The following is a 27,722-nucleotide window of genomic DNA, read 5'->3' on the forward strand; positions in this document are numbered from 1 at the left end:
AAACCCAGCCACTCTCCTGCCTCAGGAGCCTCCAGATTTTGCTGTTTGTTTTATGAAAATGATGAGTCAGTTTTTAAACAGCAAAAGCCTGTGTTTATCTGTGTTTTTCTCTCAAAATGAACCAAAAATCTGTTGCCATCGGCTCCTCTTCTCACGCCATATGTTGACTGTGCTACGGCCGCCAGATTCAAAGGAACCGTTAGCATCTTGTCTTGGGTGTTTAACGAGGCGCTTTCGGGGGCTTTCGCTCTCCAGCCACTCACAACCTTCAGTGGCTGAAAGGAAGGAGGGAAAAGAACGGCTGCAAAATGATGAATTTGGGCACTAGTTAACATCGGGGCGGTTAAAAGGCAACATTTTTGCTGGACAAGTTTGCTTTAAAGCGGGAGTTTAGTCATGACGAAAACTCCTGTGTTTTTAGGCCAGTTACAATCTATGCATTATCATTTTGCAAGCATTCCCTTCTTCCAGGAACTCTTCACCAATCTGTCCTGGAGAGGCTCCAGTACTTTCCTGGGTCATTTCTCTGACACAAAGGATGCCAGTTGCCACCGGCCCCATTTCAAGCCTCGCTACGGCATTTTCTGGGGAGGCATTTCTGGCTGGGAGCGCCATGAAACATCATTCAGCCTGTCTGTGCCTTTTTCCAACCACAAAATGGTGCCACCGATACGCCCAGACCTCAGTCATGTCTTCGACAGCAAAATACTGGGTTCTCTGCCAACGCCAGCCCTCGCTGCAGCCCTGCTACCACCCCTATTAAGAGGTTATTTTACAGGAAAATACGAATTTTCTCTGCAGCACCATAACCCAATCACTGCAAAAGAGGTGGAACTTGATCCACAGCAGAAAGGAAGCAGGATCTGAGATCCCAGCTTGCCACTCTCCTGCACCAACCTCTGCTCATTCACCCCACCCTTTAGGGTGACTTCTTGGGAAAAAACGTACGACCGCAGCCCAACGCCGGACAAATGGACATCCCGTTTCTTGCTACGAAAAGCAACGTGACAAATCTGACGTTAAACTCTTCCTAACCTACAGCTTCCCGGCCAGGCGGGGAGGGTGATGAGGGACAACCTACGCCCGGGTTTTCTCAGGTCTAACAACGAGCCTCAACCCGGACTGGGGACAATCTCCGGCAGTCCCCGGTGTGAGGGGGGGGGCCGCAGCGAGGGCAGGGCCGGGCCCGGCGCCCCTCGGCCCTGCGCTGCCCGCCCCAGCGGGCCCACCGGGGGGGAGAAGGCATCTCTCCAGCTTCCTGCAGCTCCCCCCCCCCGCGCCCCAGCCTGCCTGCGCGGCCCCCCACCACACCGCTAACCCCCCAGCCCAGCTCAGGCCCAGTACGGCCCAGTGCTCCCCAGACGCCTCCCAGTTCACCCACCACCCACGTGCCGCCCCGTAGGCGCCGACGCGCATGCGCAGAGCCCGCCCGGCCCCTGCCCGCCGCGCAGGCGCCGGCCGTACCACCCCGCAGCGAGGGAGTGGGGGTGGTGCGAGGAAGGAAACGCTCCTCTTCCCCCACGTCCCGAGTGGGCGCCGACCCCCGTCTGTTCATGCCACCCGTGGCACCACCGCGGCTCTTCTCTCGCCGCTATTCGGGGCCGTTCCGAGGCGGCGGGGACGGAGCGGAGCGGTCGCGGGGTGGTACGTGCCGCTCCCCGTAACGCTGGCTGTGGGCGGGGCCAGGCTCACCGCCTCTTCCTCTCGGCCCGGCCGCCGCCATGAGGTGAGGAGCAGAGCTTTGCCGCTTTCGGTGGGCCTGCCTCGGCAATGACGGGGAGCGGGGGTGATCGACGGGGTGGCCTCAATAACGGGGGCTTCCCGGTCACGCTACGGAGAGCCTCCGGACCCTGTGAGGCGGCTGCGGCCTCCGTCAGGCCTCAGGGGAAAATGGCGGTTGGGCCGCGCGCTGGGGAGGGGGCGAAATGGCGGCCGGGGCCCGGGCTGAGGGGAACCCGAGGGAAAGGACCGCTGAGCGGGGTTTGGCCTCGCTGTTTTCGGGCCCTGTGGCCTTTGGCCGCTTCCCCTTCCCCGTCGTGCTGTTGCAGCAGCGCGGCCTGCGGCCTGCAGACCCGCTGCGGGTTGTCCCGGGCCTTTAGGCGCTGCGAAAGCACCGTCCGGCCGCGGGAAGGAGCCGTGGTGCTGAGCTGTGTCCGTGGTTCTCCGCAGTATGCTCCGGCTCCAGAAGAGGCTGGCCTCCAGCGTCCTGCGCTGCGGCAAAAAGAAAGTCTGGCTGGATCCCAACGAAACCAATGAGATCGCCAACGCTAACTCGCGTAAGTAACCGTCTCTCACGGACACGGCCATGCTACGCGTGGCTTGTGTTGCCCTGTGGAAAAGGGGTGCGTCAGGCATACGGAAAGAGGCTTTTTGACTAGCTCGTTAGGAATGAGGTTGGTTTAGGTAAAACTCTGACACTTGGGTAACTGCTTTTGCACTTCAAAGTGGAAAGGAGTCCATCAGCAGGATTTATGGAGTTCCTCGGTGCACTGACAAGAACATGGCTCCTGGTGAGTTCTTGGTAGTGGGTTTAGTATGTGGTGTCCTCTGAGATAACTAGTGAGGGAGAAATGGGAGGGGGAAGGAGCAACTACAGCAGCATGAGGGGGCTTTGAGGGAAAGTCTGGCTTGTCCTTTGCGTTGCATCCTTTTTGTACAAGCCGGATGGGAGTCTGTATTTGCCTAATGTGTTCTCTCATTGCACATAAGATGTTGAACGTGAAGTTTCTTGCTATAGGTCAGCAGATCAGGAAATTGATTAAGGACGGTCTGATCATCCGCAAACCTGTGACCGTTCACTCTCGTGCCCGATGCAGGAAGAACACCTTGGCCCGCCGGAAGGGCAGGCACATGGGCATCGGTAAGTGCTGGCTCCCAGAAATGTCTGTTTTCCATGCTGTGTGGTCCACCGACAAGCTTCTGTTAAGCAACTATCTCCAAGAGTCTTGTAGTAGGGCCTAAAAAAGACACAGCCTATACGTCAGTTGTTCTCTTCTTGAAGTAAAGAGAAAGATTAAGCGCTTCGGCAAAAGCATGTTGTTCAGCTTTCAGAAATTTGGCCTCATTCTCATCCTGTTTTCCCTTTCTAGGTAAGAGAAAGGGTACAGCTAATGCTCGTATGCCCGAGAAGGTGACGTGGATGAGGAGGATGCGAATTCTGAGGCGCCTGCTCCGCAGATACAGGGAGTCCAAGAAGATTGACCGCCATATGTAAGCCTGCTGTGCCATGCCCAGCTTTGGGTCGCGTGCCCACGTGCTTAGATACCCCTTTTTTGCTGTATGCAGCTTCTGCAGCCAGCTCCTTGGTGTGCAGATTGGTGAAAGGAAATCCCCTCCAGGAAGCATGGCACCAGAGAGCTGCTCCAGAGTAATCCCAGTAGTTTTCCAGGCAAGCACTCTGCCTGTTTGGAGGAGGGAAGAGCCAGTGCAGCAGCTTCAGAGTGACCCTGCTCCTCACAGCACACTCATGTGCATTGCTGCTCGTTGCCAGGAGGGGTGCAGGGTGTCTGGAAGTTGCACGGTGGTTTGATCTCCTGGGCAGCCTCGTTTACAGTCCCTTCTGTTCTGCTTCATTAGGTATCACAGCCTGTACCTGAAGGTCAAGGGTAACGTGTTCAAGAACAAGCGGATCCTGATGGAGCACATCCACAAGCTCAAGGCAGATAAAGCTCGCAAGAAGCTCTTGGCGTAAGTGCTGCCTCACTATTAAGCTTTGGTCTGGCAGGTTGTGGATTTTATTTTTTTTTAAATCACTCTGCAGGCAGGTAATTCCAGGTGGTTTCTGTCACTGGTGGCTCTGTCGAGAGCCCTGGTGAAGAATCAAACCAAAACTGGATAGGGTTGGCTTGAAGCAGAGAAATACGTAATTCCGGCAGAGCTTTGTGCATTCCACTGCAGGCGGAGCAGTTGTTAGTTGCTCATAGAGCTGTAAACTGGTAGACTTACTGATCCAGCTGCTTAGGTCAGTAAGTGATTGACAAGGGATGGTGAGGAGGCATAAGAGCCAATGGATTTCAAAATCTGCTGTGGACTTGGTAAAAAAAAAAAAAAAAAAAAAGCCGATATCTTAACCTTGGTCTCTAGTAAAGATGTGTGACCCCAGCCAGCCTGAACGAGGCAGTCCCCCAAGCCAGGATCACAGCTCCTCCTTGGCCAGAACAAATTGCCTGGCAGTGTGGGGCCAGGAGGGCAGCAGAGCCCAGCGTGGTTGCTCGGGGCTGAGCAGGACCAGGTTAGCACTGCTGGGAACTAGTTAAGAGCTGCGGATGGCACGTGAGCACTTACTTCAGCAGCTGGTTTGGTAGACCAGGATCCTGTGGAGCAAGAGGAGACCAGGGCCAGTGGTGTAAGGGCTTTCTCAAGGCTGTTTCGAGGTGATCCCTGCGTATTCACTAACTCTTTAACTTCTTGCAGTGACCAGGCCGAAGCTCGCAGGTCCAAGACCAAGGAGGCTCGTAAGCGCCGTGAGGAACGCCTGCAAGCCAAGAAGGAGGAGATCATTAAGACCCTCTCCAAGGAGGAGGAGACCAAGAAGTAAACAGTGGCTGTCTTGTGTACATAGTGTTTTCCATCCACAACTGTTCAGTAAAACACCACATGCGGGACTCCTCCTACCTTGTCTTGCGCTCACTCTCTCTCCTGGGTTTCTGGAACTGGGAGGGAAGGACTGGGAAAGAACTGCCGCTCCCCACCTTGGTGCTGGCTCTGTCCTGTGTGTTAGGAACCAAACGAGTTGGTCGGGCAGTTCCTGGGGTACGGGTGAGCCATAGCCCATGGGGCTGACAGCAGAGGGAGAACGTGGGCCAGAGTGAATCAGTCCTGCTCACACCAGCCCTGGTCCCGTGCTGGCTGGGGAGGGCAATGCCGCAGGCAGAGCCCAGTTCCTGTGCCAGCAGTGCTGCAACCGCAGCCACCTTCCCCCTGCTGAGCAGGACTGTGACCCCTCTGCCTGCAGCACAGTGCTGCCCTGCTGAGCTCTGGTGGGAGGAAAAAAAGGGGCCTGGGGGGCTGCCCCTGCCACCCACCGCACCCCAGAGCTGTTCCCCAAGGCTCCCTGGCCAAGGCAGGGACAGGCGGCAGCTCCTCAAGGCAGTGCTGGGGCTTGGGCACATCCCTGCTCAGCAGCATCTTCAGCCGGAGCTTCTGGATCCTCCCCTGGTCCTTAGCGGGGGGCTGGAGACCACTGAGCAGTGAGATGTGCTGCAGCCCCCCACACCCATGCTGTTGGGCTGTGGCCAGAGCTGTCAGGGAAAGCTTTTTGGGGGGGCTCTGCACCCACAGCCACCCCCATCAGCCCCTCAGGCAGCCCTTGCAGCTCAGCCGGGAGCAGTGCCAGGATGGGACTTGCACAGGGCAAGGACACAGAGGGCTGCGATGGGAAGGGGCAGGGGTCTGCGTGCCCCCAGGCACCAGTGCGAGGGGGCCAGAGCTCACACCAGGGACTGTTCCCCCCACCCCAAGAAAGCCAGGTCTGGCCCTTCCAGACACCCCCCACTCACCCAAGCGGTTCCTTACCAAACTCGATGCCTGCGGGTGCTGCCATCCCCACCCTGGGGCCCCTCCATACTGGAGGGGCAGACAGAGACCGGACCCCCCCAACCTCTGCACCACCCTTGGGGCCAGCTGGGGCTTTATAAACTGGAGGGGGTGGGTGTCCCCACCCACAGGAAACAGCTGAGACCCTCCTACCTCATCACACAGGTGCTGGGACCAGCTGGGCACAGGGCTGGAGGGGCCGAGTCGTTCCCCCCCCCCCCCATGCCTGGCATCCACCCCACGCCATGCCCATGTACAATGTCCCCGTGTGTCAGGCTCCCCCCCCCCCCCCCCCCATGTCAGGACACCCCGACGTGCCCCCGGTGCCCGCTCTGTCCTTGGCCCTGCCGCCGGCTCCACCGACGGTGACTCACCGCGGCCGGGCGCAGCGTGACTCATGCGGCCAGAAAAGAACCCCCGTGTCCACGGCGGGTGGCACGTGGTACCCCAAAAGGATGGCACCGAGACAAGGGGATGGGCACCCTGGCAGCACTTGGGGTGGGGGGGGAAACCATCCGCACACCCCCCTCTGCCCAGTCACACGGCAGCACCGAAGCTCCTCTGGCCGGCGCAGAAAAAAAAATGTTCCGGTGGCACCAACACCGCAGCGGCAGCAGCTTTTTAATTTAGGATCTCGGGCTGGAGCATCCCGTGAGCGGGTCCGAGTGCTGCCCGGGCACGGGTGGGGGGGCAGTTATTGCTTGGGCGAGCCGAGCGTGCAGCAGCCGGGCAGGACACGTGCGCGTGGAGCTGCACACGTGTGTGTTAGTGCACAGATACAGGCGTGTACGGCTCTGGAGTGCGCGTGTGGAGCAGCACTGACGTGTGCACATGGGGATTTGCACACCCGTGCTGCCGCGCACACACACACCACCACCCCCCCGCGCACACCGTGTCTGCACACGTGGGGGTTTAGGAGCAGCCGATGGGTGCCCCGTCCGTGGACAGTGCCACCCTGGGGGGGGCCACCCCCGTGTCCCCTGCCCCGTGCCAGCAGGGCACGTGCCTTGGGCTGGACCCCCGTGGGATGGGGACATTGGGGACAGGCCCCCCCCGGCATGGCTCAGGGCTTGGGGAGGGGGGGGTGTCAAGTACCACCCAGACGGGGTTTCCTGAGGTGTGGTGATCCAGGGGAGGCGGTGGTGCCAGGATGGGGACGGGGACACCAGGGTGGTGGTGGGGGCTGGATGCTGCCCCCCCCCCCCTCAGATCTCGGTCAGCACCTCGGCAGGGACCAGCCCCCGCTTCCTCCCGCTGGTCACCCGGACGAGGCCCTGGGTCCTGCCCACGCCGACACAGATCTGGACAGACAGACAGACAGATGGACAGGCAGCTGGGCACAGCCCTGGTGGCATCACCCCGCTGACGACGGACCCAACTCGGCGCACCCCAGAGCAGCAAGCACTGGTGGGGTCCCCCCCTCCCTACCTGGTTCTCCCTGAGGCTCATGCGCCCCTGCTCCTTGTCGCCCTGCACGGCCCGGCAGCTCCTCCAGACGCTCTCGCCGGGACGGACACGCTGCACGAAGTTGGCCGGGAAGAAGCCCAGTCGGTCGCCCACCTTCCCCTGCGGCACGGCCGAGCGGTGGCTGAGACCCCCCCAGCACTCGCTACACCAGTGAATGCCCTGGCATGTGCCAGGGCTGCCCATGGGAACCAGCCCCCGGGCTCCCGGCTGCCCTGGGGTGTTCCCCCCTCCCAGAGACACCCCCCCCATAGCCCCCATGCCCCCCCCCCCCCCGAGACACCCTCCCCATAGCCCCCCCGGCCCCCCCTGACCTTCCACCAGTCCTCGTTGGAGTCGTCCACCAGCGTGACCCTGTCCCCGGGCCTGGGGGGAGGGAGGCGTGGGGCAGCGTGGGGATGTCACCCCCCTCCGCTGCCCCCCCCGGGTCTGCCCCCCCCCTCATCCTGCCGACCCCTTCCCCACTCACTGCAGCGCCAGGTCCTGGTGCTCCTGGGGCACGAACTTGTAGAGAGCCACGTAGGAGAACATGGGTGCCCCGTCCCGCCGCGCCGGCCCCCGGGCAGCCTGCGGACACAGCCAGCCCTGCCCCACGGCCCCGGCCCGGACCCCCAGCCCGGACCCCCTGCCCAGACCCCCAGCCCGGACCCCCAGCCCCCAGCCTGGACCCCCAGCCCCGTGCCAGCATCCCATTCCTCTGCCCCATAGCCCCCTCCCAAGACCCCATCCCTCTGCCCCACGGCCCCGGTGCATCACCCGAGACCCCCGGTCCCCCCCCTTCACCCCCATCCTGATCCTCCCCCCCCCCCCCAGACCCCCACCTGCTGCCTGGGGCTCTTCTCCTCCACACTGTCCCTCTCTGCTGGGGTGACAGCTGCTGAGACAGACAGACGGGGGGGGGGGCAAAGTCAGCCCTGAAAACCCCCACCCTGGCCCCCACCCCAATGTCACCCCCTTACCACCACTGCTTGGGCTCCCGCTGCTGCTCGGGGGGTCCCCGCTCTCCTCCCCAGCTGCTGCCTTGTCACCCTAGGGCAGAGGGAGGGCTTGGGGGGGGGGTGTCCTCCACCCCCACATTGCCCCCCCACCCCTCCCCGGTTCTGGGGGGTACCTGGATAGCGGGGGGCAGCTCCGTGGGGCCGGTGCCGTGTGCCAGGGAAGTGCCGAACCGCAGAGCCTCGTACACCGGGTCCACCTTCGCACCGGGGTCTGCGGGGGGGGGGACGGACACGCAGGGGGGTGTCAGGGTGTCCCCCAACCTTCTCCCCAGGGAGAAGGTGCACCCCATGGTGGGTGCAGGCTGGCTCTGCGATGCAGCTGGGGTTGAGGGGGCTCACCTGGGGGGGGCTCACCCTGCCCGGAGCCCCCCTGCTCCGGCAGCAGCAGGGGTGAGCTGAAATTGCGGTGGAAAGAGGTGGCCTGGGGGAAAAAACAGGGGGTTTGGGGGAAAAAAAAAAAAAAAAAAAAAAAAAAAAAAGGGGCACACTGAGTGTACCCCTGGGGGCTGGGGACCCCCGTGTGCACAGGGATGGGGGGGGGGGGGGGCTGCTTGCACACGCACCCACATCTCTGTGCTCACACGTGCCCGTGGGCACCCGGACCAGCTCACACGCGTGTGCGCGGCCACGCGCCCCACTGCCTGCAGCCCTCCCCCACACCCCCCCGTGGATGGGGCTGTGCCGGGGGGTTCGGGGGGGGGTCTGGCAGGGCTGTGTGTGTGTCCCCCCCCCCCAGCACGTACCGTCTTACCGGGGCACTGCTGGTGCGAGATCCCCTCGGAGCACCAGAGGTGCACGCCGGCCTTGCACGCTTTGCACCGCAGGCCCTGCCGCGAGTTGCCTGCAGACAGAGATTTTTTATTTTTAATTTTTTTTTTTTGGGGGGGGGGGTGTGTGTGCAGCCCCCCCCCCCTCCAGTACATCATCATCATCATTCCCCCCCCCCCCCCCCAGCACCCACCTGCGATGAGCTGCCGGCACAGCTCGCAGGGGCAATGCTTCTTAAAGACGTACTGCTGGAAGCCGTGTGTCCGGGGGGGGGACGGGGGGGTCCCGGGGCCCTGCACCCCCCCTCCGGGCCGCGGGAAGAGGCTTTCCACGCTCTTGCTCCGCAGCAGCGTCCGGAGGGACAGGGACCGCTTCAGCCGCTGCATCTGCCGGCGGGATAACCCCCCCCCCCCGGGGTGGCAGGACCCCCCCCCCAGGGGTGACAACAATCCCGTGGGGATCCCTCAAAGGGTGCCAGGGACCCCCCCCCCAATAGCAGGACACCCCCCCCCCCCCTTCCCGCTCCCGCTGCACCAGCCCAGCCTGGCCGGCGATGGGGTAACCGGGGGGGGGGGGGTCCACTGACCCCCCCCCCCCGGGCTGGGCCACCGACACCCCAAAGCGGCTGAGACCCCCCCCCCCCCATGCACAGAACACCCCCCCCCCAAGGTTGCTTCCCCCCCCCCCGCCGTACCTTGCTGCCGTGCCCGGTCCCGGGGCCGGTGGGTGGTGGTAGGGGGGGCTCGGGGGGGCCCACCGGTTCGTTCTCCCCGGGCAGCTCCGTCATGCGCCCGCCACGCCCCTTCCCACCCCCCCCGCCCACCCCTCGCTGTCGCGACAGCGCCGCGACCCGGTCGCGACAGCACCGCGCTCAAGCTGTCGCCGGCCCCACCCCGCCGTGGGGGGGGGGGGGGGGGGGGGGGGCGGAAAGGAGATGGAGAGATATGCTAATCTTTGGCTGGCCATTGGCTACCGGCCCCCATGGGGCGGGGCTTGCCCCCCCATCACCAGGCGTCGTCTATGGGGGGGGGACATTGGGGGGGACCCCCCATGGACAGCCTGGGGGGGGGGCAGCACCCAGGGACCCCCCCACTGACACTTAGGGGGCAGCACCCATTCCCCCCCCCCCCCGATATCCCGGGGGGGTGTCAGCGCTCATGTCCCCCCTATTGCCCCCTGGGGGGGGGGAACAGCACCCATAGACACCCCCCCCCCCCCAATTGCACCATGGGGGGGGGGGGGCAACACCCATGGACGCCCCCCCAGTTGCACCATGGGGGGGGGAACAGCACCCATAGACCCCCCCCAATTGCACCATGGGGGGTGGGGAACAGCACCCATAGACCTCCCCCCAATTGCACCATGGGTGGGGGGGCAACACCCATGGACCCCCCCCGCTCCCCAACACCCAAGGGGAGGGGAGCAGCACCCATATCCCCCTGCCTCCCCAATTAACACCCCCCCCCCTCCATTGACACCTGGGGGGGTGTTAGTGGCAACCCCCCTTTTTCTCCCCAAAATGAGCCAAATCTGGGCGAAATGAGAGAAATTAAAATGCGGCGGGGGCCGGGCGGGCTGGCACAGGGCGGCCTTGGCTCCTCGCCCTGGACAGGGTGGACTGGAATGGCCGGCGGGGGGGGGGGGGGACACCGGGACAAGGGGGGGGGCAGATGTCCTTGGCTGGGCTGGGACAAGGGGACAGGGCATGGCTGGGGGGGGACACAGCCCCCCCCGGTGTCGCCCCCACTTTGTATTGACGACAAATACAGGAGGAGGACAACCCCCCCCCCCTCACTATTTACTGTCAACTCCCTCCCCAAACTGGACCCAACTGGGCCAAACTGGGCTCTCACCGCCCTTCCCTGTGCCTATAAAAGTGGGGGGGGGACATTAAACTGTCCCTCCCTGCTGGCACCCTCTGTGTGTGTGTCCGTGTGTCCGTCCGTCTGTCTGTGTCCCCCCCCCCCGGACACCCCCACCATGCTTTTCTGGCATGGTCAACCTGACCACTACTGGTCCAGTCCTGGGGAGATGTACCCCATCTCCGGCCCTGGGCTGCTCAGGTACCCCCCCTCCCCAAAAAATCCTACAGCATCCTTTGCTTTTGGGGAAACTGAGGCACAGCTGAGTACCCACCCGCCTTGGGGGGGGGGGGTGTGTGTGTTTCCTGCAGGGACCCCCCCGTGCTGCCCTACTTGAAGCAGGAGGAACCCAACGGCATCTCCACCTCGCAGCCCCCCTGCCCGGCTTTCCAGTACGTGCTCTGCGCCCCCACTTCTCCCGCTGTCCGGCACCACGAGGAGACCCTCACCTACCTCAACCAGGGTGAGCTCGGGGGGGGGGGGGGGCTCTGGGGGTACGTTGGGGGGTGGTGGGACCCCCTCTGGGGACTCAAGCACCCACTTTTGAGGGGTGTGTTGTTCCTCCCCCCCCCAGGGCAGTCGTATGAGATCCGCATGATGGGGAACCCCCGGGCGGACCCCAGCGGGGAGGGACGGAGGATGCTCAAGGTGAGCCGGTGGTGGGGACCCCCCCCCAAAAAACCTGGCGGTGATGCTTTGGGGCACACCCTGGGGCAAAGCTCTGACCTTAATCCTCAGCTCAGCCCCAGTCCAACCCCAGTTCAGCCCCAGTTCAGCCTCAGCTCAGCCATGGTTCAGTCCCAGTCCAGACCCAGTCCAGACCCAGTTCAGCCTCAGCTCAGCCCCAATTTAGCCTCAGTTCAGCCCCAGTTCAGCCCCAGTCCAGCCCCAATTCAGCCCCAGTTCAGCCTCAGCTCAGCCCCAGTTCAGCCCCAGTTCAGCCTCAGTCCAGCCCCAGTTCAGCCTCAGCTCAGCCCCGATTTAGCCTCAGTTCAGCCCCAGTCCAGCCCCAATTCAGCCCCAGTTCAGCCCCAGTTCAGCCTCAGCTCAGCCCCAATTTAGCCTCAGTTCAGCCTCAGTCCAGACCCAGTCCAGATCCAGTTCAGCCTCAGCTCAGCCCCAGTTCAGCCTCAGCTCAGCCATGGTTCAGCCCCAGTCCAGCCCCAGTCCAGCCCCAGTTCAGCCTCAGCTCAGCCCCAATTTAGCCTCAGTTCAGCCCCAGTTCAGCCCCAGTCCAGCCCCAATTCAGCCCCAGTTCAGCCTCAGCTTAGCCCCAGTTAAGCCCCAGTTCAGCCTCAGTCCAGCCCCAGTTCAGCCTCAGCTCAGCCCCGATTTAGCCTCAGTTCAGCCCCAGTCCAGCCCCAATTCAGCCCCAGTTCAGCCCCAGTTCAGCCTCAGCTCAGCCCCAATTTAGCCTCAGTTCAGCCTCAGTCCAGACCCAGTCCAGATCCAGTTCAGCCTCAGCTCAGCCCCAGTTCAGCCTCAGCTCAGCCATGGTTCAGCCCCAGTCCAGCCCCAGTCCAGCCCCAGTTCAGCCCCAGTTCAGCCTCAGCTCAGCCCCAATTTAGCCTCAGTTCAGCCCCAGTTCAGCCCCAGTCCAGCCCCAATTCAGCCCCAGTACAGCCTCAGCTCAGCCCCAGTTCAGCCCCAGTTCAGCCTCAGTCCAGCCCCAGTTCAGCCTCAGCTCAGCCCCGATTTAGCCTCAGTTCAGCCCCAGTCCAGCCCCAATTCAGCCCCAGTTCAGCCCCAGTTCAGCCTCAGCTCAGCCCCAATTTAGCCTCAGTTCAGCCCCAGTCCAGCCCCAGTTCAGCCCCAGTGCAGCCTCAGCTCAGCCCCAATTTAGCCCCAGTCCAGCCCCAGTTCAGCCCCGGTCCAGCCCCAGTCCAGCCCCAGTGCAGCCTCAGCTCAGCCCCAATTTAGCCCCAGTTCAGCCCCAGTCCAGCCCCGGTCCAGCCCCATCTCTCCACGGGGCGAGAGGCCGTGGCCGTGGGCTCAGCCCACAGCCGTGGCTGGTGGCGTGGGCCTGATCCTGCGGCTCAGAGCGTGGTGCGGGTGGTCTTCCACGACCGGCGGCTGCAGTACTCGGAGCAGCAGCAGCTGGAGGGCTGGCGGTGGAGCCGCCCGGGCGATCGCATCCTTGACATCGGTGAGTGCCAGCGGCAGACGGGGGGGTTTGGGGGTGCAGCTGGGGGGGGGGCTGTGCTCACCCCCCCTCCCGCAGACATCCCGCTCTCCGTCGGCATCCTCGAACCCCAAATCCATCCCACGCTGCTCAACACGGTGGAGTTCCTCTGGGACCCCTCGAGACGGACGTCCGTCTTCGTGCAGGTGGGAGCCAGGCCTGGCCGGGGGGCTGGAGTGGGGGGGGGGCCGGGGGGGGGCCCACGGCGGCCACCCCCGACCCCGCTGTCCCCGGCCAGGTTCACTGCATCAGCACTGAGTTCACGCTGCGGAAGAACGGGGGGGAGAAAGGCGTCCCCTTCCGCATCCAGATCGACACCTTCGGGGCGGGGGGCAAGGGGGACCCCCCCGAGCACCTCCACTCCGCCAGCTGCCTCATCAAGGTGTTCAAGGTATCAAGGCGGGGGGGGCACAAGTGACCCCCCGGTAACCAGTGCTCTGGGGGGCTGCATGCACCAGAGTCGGGGTGCTTGGGGGGGGGGTACACAGGAGTGTGGGTGTATGGGGGTCGGAGCACCCCAGGGGTCTGGGTGCCTCAAGGGATCTGGGCGCACGGAGGGGGGGGTCAGGGGTCCCCACTGGCTGCCATGGCGGTGGTCCCGGGGCTGCACTCACGGCCCCCCGGCACAGCCCAAGGGGGCCGACAGAAAGCAGAAGACGGACCGGGAGAAGGTGGAGAAGCAGCCGGCACTGGAGCGGGAGAAATTCCAGCCAGCCTACGAGAACACCGTGCTGGCCGAGGTGGGACTCGACCCTGGCACCCCTCCCTGTGGGTCAGGGTGCCCCCCCCCCCCCCCCCCCGGGACCCTATAGCCCCCTGACCCCCCTCCCTCCATCCTCAGTGTGCCCCATGGCCGGACACGCTGGGTGCACCCCACAGCCCCCCAGGGACCCCGGGGCTGCCGTCTCCTCACTCCTTCAAGCTGCTGAGCCCTGAGAGGTAAGCGGGGGGGGCCCCCCCTGGACTCCCACCCACCGCCAGGGTCCCCCGCTCAGCCCCGGCCCCGCTCCCCGCAGGGTGTGCGCGTCACCCGCCTGCGCTGCCGAGAGCCCCGCGGAGAGTCCTGGTGAGGTGAGGGTGCCGTCTGGGCCCCCCCAGGAGAGCCTGGCTGGGCTGAGAACTTGCCCGCTCGGTTCATGCCCCGGCTGAGGCTCCAATCCTGCTGCCGGCAGGCGCTGAGCCCCTGCGCATCCCCCCTGGAGACGCAGCAGTGGCTGCACAAGTGCCGCTTCTCTGCCTACGCCCGGATCTTTGCCAACTTTGCAGGTGAGGCCGCGGGCAGTACCGGGCTGGGGTGGGGTGGGGGAGCAGAGCCAGAGCCCCCCCCTGAGCTCCCCTGTCCGCAGGCGCCGACCTGCTGAAGCTCTCCCGCAGGGACCTGATCCAGATCTGCGGAGCCCCCGACGGCATCCGCCTCTGCAACGCGCTGACGGGCAGGTGGGCTCGGACGTCCCGCTGGGATCCTCGGTCCCTCTTTCCAGGGACCCCTGGGAGCCTCCGCGGTGCTTGGCCGGATCCTGCGTCCCCCACCAGACCCCTCTTTGCCTCCGCAGGTGCCCACGGCCCCGGTTGACCCTCTACGTGTCGCGGGAGCCCGCCGGTGGGGCCGAGGGTGCGGAGGACGGATGCTCAGGTACGTGGGTCGGTGCGGGGGGCAGTATTGGGGTGGAGGGTCCCTGCTCACTGCCCCGTCCCCGAACCGTCCCCAGGGCTGTACCAGGAGGTGCAGCTGGAAGAGCTGACGACAGCCGAGCTGACCGGGAAGCTGGCCGAGCTGCTGGGGCTGCCCGTGGGCCAGATCCTGCGGGTGTCCCGGCAGGGACCCTCCGGCATCCACATCCTCGTCAGCGATGCGGTAAGGACCGGGGGGGGGGGGGACACATGACACATCTGGGCAGTGCCAGACCCTGCAGCCACCCTGGTCCCTCGGGGTCTCCAACCTGCTCCCAGCAAGACTCAGCCCCCACGGGTGCCCCTTGCTGCAGTGGGATGGGGGTCTGGGCTCCAGGATGGGACGTTCAGCCCCAACCCAGCCCCCCTCACCTCGTGTCACGGCCCCGCAGATGATCAGGAACCTTCTGGACGAGACGTGCTTCGTGGTGGCCGTTGGCAAAGGTAACGCGGTGGCCAGGGGCCGCGGGCGGGGGTTGACGGCCCCGGCTGAGCCGCGTCTCTGGGCAGCGCACGGCCTGGAGGGGTACCACCTGGTGCTGCGGTAGGAACCGGCCCCCGGAGCTGCATCACCCCTGGGAAGGGACACCTCCCGCCGGTGCCGGAGCGAGACACGTGGGATGGAGAGAGGAGCCGGAGGCTGGCACCATCTCCGAGACCCCCTCCTCCAAATGCTTTGCCCTCCCTCCGTCCCCGCCAGGCTCGCTCGGCCTCTCATGCAGAGGGGCGAGAAGAAGGGGTCCCAGCTCGTCTCCATCCCTTTCTCCCTGCCCTGACGGCAGCTGCATCCCCACAGCCGCCGCGTTGCCTTCGCCTCGTCCCCATTTTGTATTAAAGGACGGAGGGAGCCAGCCCAGAGCGCGGCCTCGTCCCTGCGACGCTTGCTGGGGTTTGGGCAAGGGGTCCCCGGGGTCCTGCAGGGATGGAGCCCACCGTGGCACGGAGCCCAGGGCAGCCCCAGCTGGCAAAACCCAGTAAAGCCCCATTTCTGCGTTTTGGCTCAGGGAACGGGTTATTTTTAACACCGAGTCCTTCCCCCAAGCACAGTCCAGCGCGGCCGCTGCTGGCACGGAGGGCAGAGCCGGGCAGTGAAGCGAGACAGGGGACGCCTTTGGGAGGAAACGACTCGCGGGGCAAAGGACGGGTTTGGGATAAACAAGGGTTTGGGATAAACAAACCGTCGGGAAGTTTCCCCAGAGAGGAAGGACAGAGACCGAGAGGAGCCCGAGGATGCGGGTGAGAAGCTGGGAGGGCACTGGGACAGCCCCTGGACCGGCTCCGAGATCAGAGTGCTGGCAAACACAGAGAAGGGACAGCGGCGAGCACGGGGGCGAGGGCAGACACGGGACCGTGGACCACGACCCTCCCCAAAACACTCACCGCCAGAGCTCAGTCCCACGAGCCCTTTCCCAACTGTCCTCTCCCCCGCCGGACCCTCACCGCCCCACGGAGATCCCATACAGCATTAGCACACATATAAGGGACAACTTGGCTACGTATATATATACATATATATATTTACTTTTAGTTAATGGCATTATTATATCCACACAGTGTCAAGGAAAGCACAGATTACAATATCATTAAAATAATATTTTACAGATCTCTCTATTATATATATATATATATAATCAAGGGAGCATATGACAAGGTTCCAGCTCATGTGTCCAGTACATCAGACTGAACAGAGATTGCGAGCCCACACGAGTTTAAAAATGCATTAAAAATACGGAGGAGGCCAGCCCTGGCCCCCAGCACGGGGGGCTGGGGCACAGCAGCCCCCGTGCCGACCCGCGGGTCCTGCACCGGCCGGGCTGAGCTGGAGGACGAGAACAGTGAACACTCGGCGTTTGCATAGAGGAGGGGGAATAATCCCATTTTAGCAGACACTGAGTTAACAGCTGGGGCCTGCGGGGAAAACCACAGTGAGCTCAGATGCACTTTTAGGGATGGAGGAAGGTTTGTGGCCGCAGCATGAAGAATCCCGGGGAAAGGCAGGGTGCTGGGGGGTGCGGGATTGTGGGCAGAAGTGGAATTTCCACGGCCCCCCCCGGCAGCCTGGGTGCCCTCCCGAGACAGGGCAGGGGCTGGTGCAGCCTGGCCAGCCCCACGGTCTCACCGACTGGTGAGAGCAGGAGATGAATTTCTTCATCTCTTAAAAAAAAAAAAAAATCGAATAAAAAAAACCCCCAACAAACCAACACAAAACCCCCAAACCTCCACGCAAGTAAAGCAGCCAGCACCGAGAGCACGTACCGCCGGCTGCAGCAAAGGGCAGCGAAGCCCAGCACCGCCGGCTCTACCGAGCCGCCCGTCTCGCCGCGACAGCCGGAGCCGCAGGACGGTGGCCAGGGAACGTGGGGACCAGACGAGGTGTCACCGGTGACGGGATCCCGTACTGAGATGTCCCCTCCGTACGAGAGCCCTGGTGACAGCAGCCACCCGGGCTGCGAGCGCTTGGCCGACCGCCGGGGAGGGTCCCTGGGGGTTCAGCCAAGGGGGGGGGCGGCGAGGGGCCGGGAAGGCACAACAGGCTGCCTGAGCAGGGACTGAAGCTGTTGAATGAAAAGAGGAAAGCGGCTTCTCCCCCACGTGCTGGGGTTTTTTTTGGACCCACGGAACTCCCTCAGCTGCAGCACGGGGACCTCGGCGCCTGCGAGGGGAGCTGGGTGCCTCTGCCAGGCTTCAGCACGGAGAGAACAAAAACCTTGGCCAGCTCGCTTGGATACCAGAAAACAAAGAAAATCCGACCCCCCCCCCCCCAAACAAACCCCCAAACCATGCAATCCTTCATCAGAAGAGGCCAAAATGTTTTAAACCTCATTTTCAGGGCACACCCCCACACAGGACACTGTAGCGAAGAACCTTGTCATACCGATCTCCCATCCACCCCCCACCCCAACAACAACAAAAAAAAAAAAAAAAAAAAAAGGAAAAAACCCCCCAAAACCATGACACCATGGGCCAGCCATGAACAACACAGAGTAAAATAAAATAAAAAAAAATTACAATGATGCTTAGAAAATAGGAATTTGTTAAAGTTTTTGTTTTAAATAACCACTGTGACAGCACATTACACTTGCCACATCCTCCTCCTCTTCAGGAGCAGACACAGAATTCAGATAAAAAGTGCTGCTGTGGGTCTCGAAAGACCAGAAAAGCCTAATTTTTGGTTGCATCAGCTCTCCTCACACCACCTCCCTGGAGGATCTTGCCAGCGCTAGTCCAGAAGGTCTCAGGCTACTTCCCTAGAGATGTCCCGTCTGCTCGCCAAGTCCAAGAGCAGGTCGAGGCCAGGGCAGCTCCAACCAGGCTGTGCGACGTGGCCGGGGTAAGGTGCCAAAAGGCAGATCCAGGCTACGGCAAAACACCGCTTTTTGAGGTGGCAACGCACTGTCCGGCCTCCGCTCTACGACTGTGGGACACAGCTTCTACAGAGGCATCTTGGGGTTCTGGGGTGCTCGCCGGTTTGCAAGGGAGGACAAGGAAAGGGCGAATGTAGAGCGAACAGCTCAGGGTCTCAAACGGAGGACCTGGTTTGCCTGGGGCCAGCTAGTCCAGCACAGAGGCTGGAAAAGATGCATTTGGCACAAGTAGGGAGCTTTCAAATTGATTTGATTTTCAGTCAGGGCTTGCTCCTCACTGAACCTTTCAGTAGAGCCACCGTTTTACATCACTTACCCCTCAAAACGACAGTACAAAGACATTCCTCGAAAAGATGGGCCCTGAAGCTCAGTGCTCGATGCCGTCTGCAGCCACCAGCTCAAACCCAGGGCCAGTGCTCGACCCAGCACCTAGCACTCCTCCAGCCCAGCAGAAACAAGGGTGCAGGCATGCGGAGCAGAAACAGCATTCCCAAACGCAGCCCATGGCCAGTATGCCGCCACGTGCAGGCGGTTTTGGTTTTTTTGCTCTACAAAGGTATTCCTCTAGTAAGACACAGCTTGGAAAATGGTGTTTATTGGTATTTATAAATACAAACATAAGGAAGAGTCCATTTGAAGACGGATAATTGACTTAAAAGGACACTGTCAAGTAGTTTGAGCTACCTTAATGCTGTCACCCTGTTTGGAAAAAAAAAAAAATAATGCTTTGGGTTCTGTATTCTTGAGTTCTCCCTTGAAAACTCATGCTCTGTTGCAAAGAAATCAGTCAGCCAACTACACCCTGGCTTGCAAATCCATTTTAGCTCTCCCCTGCCACAGTATAAACTAAACAAAGTGTTCTTCCCAGAGTTGTGCAAATACTGTGATTGCTGGGTGCTGCCCCAGGCGCACCCGCCCGTTCAGAGTCAGTCTGTTACCATGGGAAGCACCATTATCTTCTGCCACCCTGAAAATCGGAGAAAGGAGTTCTGCAAATGAAGTATAGGAACATGCTCGTTGAGGAGAGAGTCCACAGCGCTAAAGAGGATTTGAATAAATATAACGGATTAAAAGCGATCTACAGGAAAGGAATTGACAGTATCCTTTTAAACACAGCATACTGGATTTCCTCCCAGCAGACTGTGCATCTGCAAGACTTCGTTAAGCATATACAGATGGGTGGGGGAAATTTAAGTTCTAGATGAAGGGGATACAGCTTCGGTGGTACTAAGAGACCCTTCTGCCTGCCTGAATAGCTCAGACAGCGGTAAGAAGGTGGGAAGCAACACACTGCCCTCAAAGCAAACCCCCAGTGAAAACCCAAGCCCCCAGGACCCTAAAACAGCCGCTCCTTGTGCTGCACCCTGCTCTTCCCCCACCGCAAGATTCTTCAGCATAGAGGTGAAGCACCACTTCCTTGGCTGCTGGCAGCTAGGATGATTAAACAGACCTGCTCCTCTCTGTCTCAGTCAGCTGGGAACCATCCATAAACATGTGTGCTCCCTTCCATCCCAGGGTGCAGACAGCAGGAAGAGCGCAATTACTTACACGTCAGCTCGTCTTCCACAAACCTGTTAGAGTTTGACCAAGTTCTGCCCCATTAAACCCTTGGCGTCTGCCCATCTGTTCACATGTCTCATACTGGGCATCTGGAACTGCCAGCATCAAGGAACTGGGAGTTCACAGAGCTGGCCCGGGCTGTCTACGCTCCTCTGAAGCACCTGGGCTAATCTTGCCTGGAATGCCTCAACACCAGCTGCTATGAACACATACCCTGACAGCTGGGAAGGACTGGCACATAGCAAACCCCCATTGCATTCAGATGGTTCCTTCTCCAGGGCAAGACACTTACCTGCGGAAGATGCAAAAGTCAGCAAAATCACCCAATGCTCACACCTCAGCGTACAAAAACGTGACAATAATCGAGGGCGTATTTTCAGGCCTGCTGTTTCTCCCGCTTCCATTAGCGAGTGATTATTTCTTGATCGGGGCAACAAGCAAAAAGATTCTACTTTGCTTTTCCTTGGGGGCAGGATGAAGGGTTGGAGGGACAGGACAGGAGGAGTAGGGAACTTACAGTCACTGGAACAGAGACTATAACTTTTTCCCTCTATCAAAAGTTATATTCTTGTCACTGGGATAAAACCTGAAATGCAAAACAAATTCGGACACCCAACCACTGATAAAAACAGGCCAAGAAGCCTACAAGAGCCTAGCCTGTAGCGCAGCTCACTTGCCATTGAAAAATCTTCCTAACAGGTCATTACAGGCTCAGGCTTCTAATGGTAAAAAGTACTTTTTAAAATTTCAATTACCGATTCGTAACTTTTGTTTGGTAAATCTCGAAAAATTACTGAATTAGAAATCTGTAAAAAAAGCAGGATGTAGGGAGGGTAAAAAAAACCAACTGAGCCTGACATTACAGATTTCAAGCTATATCACAACAATCTAGGAAGCCTCTGAGCTGGATGCTACAGAACACAGAAGAAACAGGTGAACCTTCAATGTGAGCATGCTCAAGGTGGTCAGCAGGGAACGGGAAGTAGAGAAGCACGAGTAAATCATGTCTCACAACAGCTGCTGTTTCATTCCCTCACTGAAAAATGGACACAAAACTTGTTGGGATTTTCAGGTTTTGTTTTTTTTTTTTTTTTTTTTTTTTTTTCTTCTGGACAACGGATGCAGGGTTAAAGCATGTTCCTTTCCTCTCCCCCTCTCCCCATTTCAACACGTTTCAGTTACTATTCCAACCTCTAACAGCAGCAACAGTCATTCTGGGTTCACAAAAACCTCCCCTCCTTACCGCAAAGATTTCATCTGAGCATGCCCAGTAGGAATGGTTCAGAATTATACCAATCCACCTACAGAAAAAGCCAACACAGCTCCAGCTCCCGTACTGCCGAGTTCATCAGTTTGCTGGAACAGGTGGGGTGTGTATATGTATGTGTATGGGTGGCTACAGGGGCCTGGCGCCACAGCCCTGCTCACTGGCCCTTGCAAGTGACACTGGTATCGCTTTCCTTGAAGATACTGGTGTCCACTGTAATTCTACAAGTGTAATTAAATACTCAGTTTGCAAGGATGACCACTTCCAGTGTCATAGGATGATGCAACATCTGCAGAAGCGTTGTCTGCTGCCTCCAACCGAAGGAGGTGGAGTCACAGGCGCGAAGTAGGCATGGACTTTAATATTGGGTAAATGGGTCTGAAAAGACAAACACAACGTGTCAAGTGACAAGTGTAGTGGCAGTGCAAGAGTCAAAGAGAAGTCGAAATAGGCCTGGCTTGCTTGTCTTCACACTACAAACTAACACAGACATAAAAACTAGAGTCAAACTCTTTCAGTTCACCAGTGTGATCTTCCCACAGACTGTGGATTAGCAAGTTCTTTCTGTGACCAGAAATGAGAGTTACAGGGAATAAGGAAAAATGATGCTCTTTCCTCCCCATTAATCCTGTCGTAGCTGTGGGCAACAAAACATCTAACTGTACAGATCTGTGTTCTCTTTGCAAATAAAATGTTATCATTACTCCTCTTTCACAGATGGAGAAATAAACTCAGGAGGGAATCACTGGGACACAGAGTGCCTTAGATGACCGGCAGCTAGTGACAGAGTGGCCCTGGCTCTGTCCCACTCACAAGGCCACGCAGCCTCCCCTACAGCAGACTGACTCTATTACAGGATTAGCCCGAGTTATTTATATGGGAACTGTCAGTATAAAGTGCACTACAAGCTACACTGAGCATATAAAGTAGTGGAGAAGAGGTGCCATTCTACACATTTGCTGTGGCACGAACTCTTGGTCCCCATCTAGGAGAGCACTGTCATGTGCGAGTGCCTGTAAAACGAGCACTTGCACGCTGGGTCTCCTCTGTTCCCTTCTGCTACTACTCAGTGGACACAGCAATTATCTCTCTTCCCTACCAGCTAGTGTTCATCCCTATCCAATCTTCTGAGTGCACGACAGCTATTAAATTCATAGATTATGGTTCTCACAATACTTTTAAGAATGAGCACCAGATCCTGAGGAATCTGAAACCTCAGCCCTCCCTCCTCCCCACCAGATAAAGTGCTCAAGTCACAGCCTTAGCAGTGTTTTAATTTCCTTTTTTACCCTGAGTCTCTTGATCCCTGCCCGCGTGATTTGCTGACAGTCGTACAGTTCTATCCTCTCCAAGCTGTGGCAGCTTTTCAGGTGCTCCAGGGAGGCATCCGTGATCAAAGGGCAGTTGTCCAGCTCGATCACCTCCAAGCGGTCGTGTGCGCAGGCGCCGTTTCCCAAGTGACGAATCCCATCGTCCGTGATCAGCTCACAGTGGGACAAACTCTGCATCCAAACACAGCAAGTTAGCAGCCTCTGCCATCGGCAAAGAGAAGCCAACACCCTGCCGGGGGACACGGTGGGACAGGAAAGAAGATGGCCCGCATCTCATAGGTTTGGACTGGTTTGCCACACTGGCTTTTTGGACAGGTCTATACTCCCTCCTTGCACTGGAGCCACTGCTGCACTCCAGACCCCAGGCGCTGGGCTCTGGGGGCTTCCAGTGATTAACGTGCCTGCAAAAGGAAAACTCACAGCTGAAGTGCAATGGGAAAGGCAGCTGCTGAAAGATGAGACCCACAGGGCCAGGAGACAGGACGGCAGAGAAACAGAATAAATACCTCTGCTATTGAAGAAACAGCCTTTGTAAAATCCATGGCCTTACACATCATGGGAAGGACCCTGTCACTGGGTTTAAGAACCAGCAGAAATAAAATGTCACCTGCTTGGTGCATTTGGGGGGGGGGGGGGGGGGGGGGGGGGAGGGCCTGCATCTTAAGAGTTCTTGAGGAGGAAGGAGGGCTTGAGCTAGGAGATAGCATCAGCCTGTTTCTCTGTTGAGGGGCACAGTGTGCAGAAGGGATGGCTGCACAGGAGAACCCACTGACTGCATCCGCCCAACCTCCCAGGACAGGTTTTCTCATGATGGCAACGGAGCAGCACATGCAGGGACACAGAGGAGACAGACTAAATTCCCAGAAATTTAGACCAAGAGGAACATCGCTTTCCAGAGCAAGCAAGCAAGCAAGCTTTCCAGGTCTCAGTTGCCCAGCTCCACACTACCAGTGAGAAGGGCTGCAGTCTTCACTCCTACATATGGACTGACAGCCCAGTTTGTAGACAGACTCTGCTAGGCTTGCTGAGGACAGCTAGAGGCTGGTACCAGGAGAATCCAGTGTCCTATAATTCATTTTCAGGCAGCTGTGGGTGCCTGCCGTATGATTAATGCTAGCAGTAGGGGAGGGACAATAGGTTCTTCAGGGTCAAGTTTCTAGTCGAATTCTTCCAAGCCTTTGCAACATGTCTATGAAGTCAAAGAGACAAATCCCCACAGGCTTAAAATCCCTTTGTTTATAGAAAGAAAATGCTGAAAGTCCCACTCATAATACTCACCAGAACCTGAAGCCGTGGACAGTGTATGGAAAGCTGGATTAGTGTACTGTCTGTTATCTGGAAAAAAGAAAAAGCCCTTTCATGCTGGGTGCTTTGTGCAAGGACTTCCCCCCCCGCCCCGCAACGAAAGAAAAAACTGCAAACTGTCGCCTAATCCACAACAGTTTTCCCCACAGTCGTTCTCCTGAGCCCCTCAGGAACTCATCTCCTGCATGACCAAATTTCACAAGTACAGATTTTTGCACTCCCTTACAGAAATCAACTCATGTCCTTAAGGGACTGTTAAGGCAGAGGTATTGCTCTTTTTTTGAACTTCCTTAAGTAGCTCTCATGAAATAAGCTCACAATTAAGAGAACCAAGTGAGCAGACCTCTTCAACACCACAATGTCTCCTAAATATTTGTGTCTGAAAGTACAAGAGGTGTTCAAATCCCCTTCCAACAGCTTGGTGGATTGCCGAATTGTTCCTCTTTATTCTTCAGGAAGAAAGAAAGAGACTCAACACAATGGCTTTCTAATCTAAAAGCATTCAAAAGGGAACTTGCTGGGATGTCTTTGTTCAATGCAGTCAGTCCAAGGACACAGCCCAATTTTTCTTCTTCCTTTTTTGGGTTAACTTTAAATCACTTCCTGTCTGGACTATTTTAATTTCCTCTTGTGATGATCTCAATTTCTGCCCTGTAAACATCAGGAAGTACAGAATACCGGGGTCACACTGTTCTCATGGCAGGAAGCACAATCCTATTATCTCCACTGTCTTTATCTGAATCAATTTCAAATCTATCCTTAGGGTTACAGATTTTTCATGGCATCTTGAGTAAAATTCAACTATTTCCCCCTGTAAATGCTACCTTGAAACGGATATCAGCTTATAGCACATACCCTACAGAACAGTGTGTAGTCACATACAAGAGACCTCCTTAAAACTAACAAAGACAGCTGCAGCACAAGGTTGTAAGAGACTCAGCAATAACACATTCGTTATATTACATCCCACTGCCTTTGAGGAAGGCTAATGGTAGCATGGGCACCCCATTTCAGGTTGTTGCCACGTCCTCTATAAAATCACTGCTGTTCAAACAATCTGGCTATGTTTTTTTCAAAACAGATGTAACTTCCATTATTTCTAGCAATATATGTAGCACAAACCTTTCCTTGCCTTATGCGTACAAATCTTACTCTGGGACTTTATCTTGTGTCGAGGGTCACAATTCACACATCTACTACATGACCTTCAGGACACATCTATTACTATTAAAGATTTTTTATTATTTACAGCAGCAGTTATTACTATGAAATATGAACAAACTACAGAAGCAGTATTTTCATATCCAAATACATCTCATCTTTTTGCTCAGGATTCTAAATCAAGCTCTCATTTGGAGACAATCTACTACTTTTTCCCCATCTTTCCACACTGCTGTGATTGTGCTGAAAGAGAAACAGCCAGAGGTGGCACCTCCTACCTGGACGCATTCTTCCAGGTCCATTTTTTCAAGCTCATGGCAGTTCTAGGAACAAACAGAAGACCAAACACACAAATTAAGTGCAAAGGTCAGACAGCAATATAAACACAAATACAATAAAACCAGTTATTTTTAAAAATGAAGGTTTTTCTCCATGAAACATCGTAACTGGAAGAAAAGTTTGCTGCTTCTTTACGAGCAGCACTGAGTGTAGTAAAGGAAATCTAGCAATTTCACTCATTTAAAGGCACAGAGGTATTTTTATTCATAGAAAGTAAAGGTAGTTAAATTTAGGGTCACTTGTACACAACACAGATTAATCTAGAAAAACAAACAGTAAAGTTTATAACTGCCAAGTATTTAACATTTCATGTAGTTTGGATGCACATCCTCCTAGATGTGTGGGTCAGGATAATGCCAAAGATTGCATACAATCTAATTTTTGTAAATTAGCTTCCACTCAAATCTCAAGATCAAAAGCATTACAAACATCTACATTCAAGAGAAAGCTACTGTTTGTCCATATCTATCATGAAAAGAAAGCAAAGATACTTGATGAAAAAGTGGAAATGAACACTTACCCTAGCTAGAGTGGTAAAGCCCACATCTGTTAGTTGAGAACACCTTGCAACTTCTAATATTCTGCACAGAAAGAATTTATAATAACCATGGTGGAGTCATTTTGCTTTTCAGAGTGTTTCATTAAAAGCTTCCAGCAACCCAGAAAAGTTTGACCCGGTTTAGGCTGTGCTCTCTGAGAAGATAATTTGCACAGAGCATCCACCCTCTATACCTGAGTGTAGGTCACAGGGAAAGAAAAAAAGAAGTCAGGCTAAAAGGGAACTCCAAGGGTCATCCAGTCCGTACCCCGCTACAAGGCAGGGAGGTCTAATCCGACAAATGTTGGACTAAGGTGCTCTTAAAAACCTTCATTGCTGGACACTCCACAACCTCCCCGAGTGATCTCCTCTGGCTTCCACCCCAAATACAGATCTCATCGTGAAAAAGGGTGTAATACACGACAACCTGGCAGATGAGCATTAGAGAATAAATATTTAATGCCACAATAGAAGAGTCTGAAGTCTTCAAAGAGGCAAACCACTTGCTTCTGTGAAAACAGATAAACTTTCTGGCAGACAGTTACCACGGCTCTACAGAGGTTTCCTTCACACTGTTAACATATTCATCTATCTTTATAGAAAAGGAAGCCAACTTTCTAAAGTGCATTACGCATTTTACTGTATGGAGCTTAATACTGTAAAGCTGCAGCTGAGCATAAGCACAGAAACCATTTGGAACCAAAATCATATTTTACCTTCCTCTTTCAAAACTGGTTTCCATACACTTGTATGCTACACTTTGTACCCGTAATTCTTTAAATGAGATATCATGGAAAACGTTTGTGGGTTTTTTTTCCCCAGGAAGACATGTATTTTATGCCATTTAATACAGGCCACTCAGCTGTTACAGATGTCAGATAATAAAACTGTCTCTTCTTTCTGCACCTGGCCATTTTCTGAATTATAGCAAAGTCTTCCTGAAGAAACTTGCCCTAATAAAAAGGTCTTAAAAAAATAACGCCCCCCCAAGCACCTGCAGAGATGTCGCTGGAAGCACACCCTGTCAAGCAGAGTGAAAGTTTGTACAAATTCCACCTGCTACAAAATCGTGAAAAACCTGTTAATATCACATGTCAAGACCAAACAATGTTTTTTAAATGTGTTTTCAGTTCTCAACGCAGAAGTAACGTAACCTCAACTGTTTTTCATAAAAGAACAAAGAGTAGATAGACAATGGTGTAAAAGGAGACTGCTACTAAGCGAGTCTATTGGCAGTGCACACCACCACGGCATGGAGCTCTTTTACCACTGTTTTACTCTCACAAGTTTAGAAACTAGAAGTTTGGGTACAATTATGATCATCCCATAGCAACTGCCTGGAAAAGCTCAGTGATAGAAAGCGTCCTTTCAGAAACACCTTCAAACTCTAAATTGTCTCAAATACTACATGACCATGTCAGCAAGATCCTTTGCTCAACATGCAACAGGTCACTGGAGCTCAGGCAACTCCGCAGTGAAAACTTACCTAAGCCTCGGGCAGTTCTGTCCCAGGGCATTCAAGATGGCATCTGTAATGTTAGAGCAGCCTGAAGCACACAAGGATTGTAACTTGTGGCATCCTCTGCATATTGTAATGAGACCATCATCTGTTATTTGCTACAAGAAAAACAATAACAACATCACAAGCCATAACAATGTAGGTGGAGGTGCAAGGTACTGCATATTTTCCTTCTCAGGCTTCCAACCAGGCACTTAACTGAGGCCAAGTTATGCTTCTTTCAACCCAAAAATGCATTCAAGTATTTCACTGGAGCAGCTGAAACAGGATAAGCCACATTGAAGTGACTTGTAAACATTCGGAAAGTGATTCCACATGCACGGAAACGTTTCTGAGCTGGGCCACGTGAGCGATGGGGGAAGGCACTGTAGCAGCAGGCCTAGACTCGGTCTCCTGCCTTCCTTTGCAACCCTCGCTTGTAAAGACCTTCTTGGCTGAAACTCAAGATGAGAAAGCACCCAACAGTCAGAGTTACCCACAAAATAAGCAGCAGGTTGTTTTCACAAACAGCCTTTTAAAATACACTTCAGTGGTTTGGGACCAAAACCTGAACTGTGAGAGACAGGCTTACAGCCAAAATCATGTTAAATTCACCCCGTGGCACAGCAGCTCCATCGACCCTCTGCGTCCCCGGACATGCAGGGTCCGTCCAGCCCTGCGTGCTCTGCTCTGGGATGGCAACAGTGCACAAATCTGCTCCAGATGTTTCCCCACATAAGCAAGAGCACAAGGGGCTGCGACTCGGTGTGGCTGTGCCAAGGAGCTGCACGGGATCAAGAGCAATGCAGGGAGTGGGATAAGGGAAAAAGGGACAATAGGTGGCAGGGGCTGTGCATGCTAGAGGACCAGGTTAAACC

The 27,722-nt window shown here is 56.8% G+C and overlaps 4 protein-coding genes across 11 annotated transcripts in view; 2 read left to right on the top strand and 2 right to left on the bottom strand.

Annotated features, from left to right (window-relative positions):
* Positions 1-1,569: 1,569 nt before the first annotated feature.
* Positions 1,570-4,613, top strand: RPL19 (ribosomal protein L19). The gene is made up of 6 exons (XM_049800908.1): positions 1,570-1,726; positions 2,170-2,276; positions 2,738-2,860; positions 3,090-3,210; positions 3,577-3,687; positions 4,414-4,613. The coding sequence occupies exons 1-6, from the start codon at positions 1,722-1,724 to the stop codon at positions 4,535-4,537; spliced, it is 591 nt and encodes a 196-aa protein (XP_049656865.1). The 5' UTR covers positions 1,570-1,721; the 3' UTR covers positions 4,538-4,613.
* Positions 4,614-6,135: 1,522 nt separating this feature from the next.
* STAC2 (SH3 and cysteine rich domain 2) lies at positions 6,136-9,608 on the bottom strand. 3 transcript variants are annotated; one of them, XM_049800075.1, is made up of 11 exons: positions 9,460-9,604; positions 8,959-9,151; positions 8,741-8,838; positions 8,337-8,418; positions 8,111-8,208; positions 7,959-8,028; positions 7,821-7,873; positions 7,469-7,566; positions 7,314-7,365; positions 6,964-7,101; positions 6,136-6,836 (listed from the first exon to the last, which is right to left on the bottom strand). In XM_049800075.1, exons 1-11 carry the CDS (start codon positions 9,550-9,552, stop codon positions 6,741-6,743), a joined length of 1,071 nt encoding a protein of 356 aa, XP_049656032.1. In that variant the 5' UTR covers positions 9,553-9,604; the 3' UTR covers positions 6,136-6,740. The 3 variants fall into 3 exon arrangements, with proteins under 3 accessions (XP_049656032.1, XP_049656031.1, XP_049656033.1); XM_049800074.1 differs by having other exon boundaries at positions 7,821-7,876; XM_049800076.1 differs by lacking the exon at positions 7,314-7,365 and having other exon boundaries at positions 6,731-6,836; positions 7,821-7,876; positions 9,460-9,608.
* A 1,137-nt stretch (positions 9,609-10,745) lies between these two features.
* Positions 10,746-15,315, top strand: LOC126038400 (transcription factor CP2-like protein 1). Its single transcript, XM_049800113.1, is given in 17 exon segments — positions 10,746-10,828; positions 10,939-11,090; positions 11,202-11,275; positions 12,668-12,773; positions 12,849-12,955; positions 13,048-13,200; positions 13,439-13,549; positions 13,651-13,748; positions 13,826-13,880; positions 13,982-14,075; positions 14,156-14,246; positions 14,363-14,442; positions 14,519-14,664; positions 14,873-14,924; positions 15,029-15,097; positions 15,100-15,151; positions 15,153-15,315. Coding segments are annotated over 17 exon segments (1,686 nt in total).
* Positions 15,316-18,424: 3,109 nt separating this feature from the next.
* The window catches only part of FBXL20 (F-box and leucine rich repeat protein 20), a 43,893-nt gene continuing 34,595 nt past the window's right edge, over positions 18,425-27,722 (bottom strand). For all 6 annotated transcript variants that reach the window (XM_049799481.1, XM_049799477.1, XM_049799482.1 and 3 more), the window contains 6 exons: positions 26,833-26,963; positions 25,329-25,389; positions 24,748-24,792; positions 23,282-23,338; positions 21,962-22,174; positions 18,425-21,050 (listed from right to left, as the gene is read on the bottom strand). In XM_049799481.1, the coding sequence (XP_049655438.1) occupies positions 20,943-21,050; positions 21,962-22,174; positions 23,282-23,338; positions 24,748-24,792; positions 25,329-25,389; positions 26,833-26,963 (615 nt within the window). In that variant the 3' untranslated portion in view covers positions 18,425-20,942. The remainder of the gene's footprint in view (positions 21,051-21,961; positions 22,175-23,281; positions 23,339-24,747; positions 24,793-25,328; positions 25,390-26,832; positions 26,964-27,722) is intronic.

This window comes from Accipiter gentilis, chromosome 5 (genome assembly GCF_929443795.1).
Source record: "Accipiter gentilis chromosome 5, bAccGen1.1, whole genome shotgun sequence".
NCBI lineage: Eukaryota > Metazoa > Chordata > Aves > Accipitriformes > Accipitridae > Astur > Astur gentilis.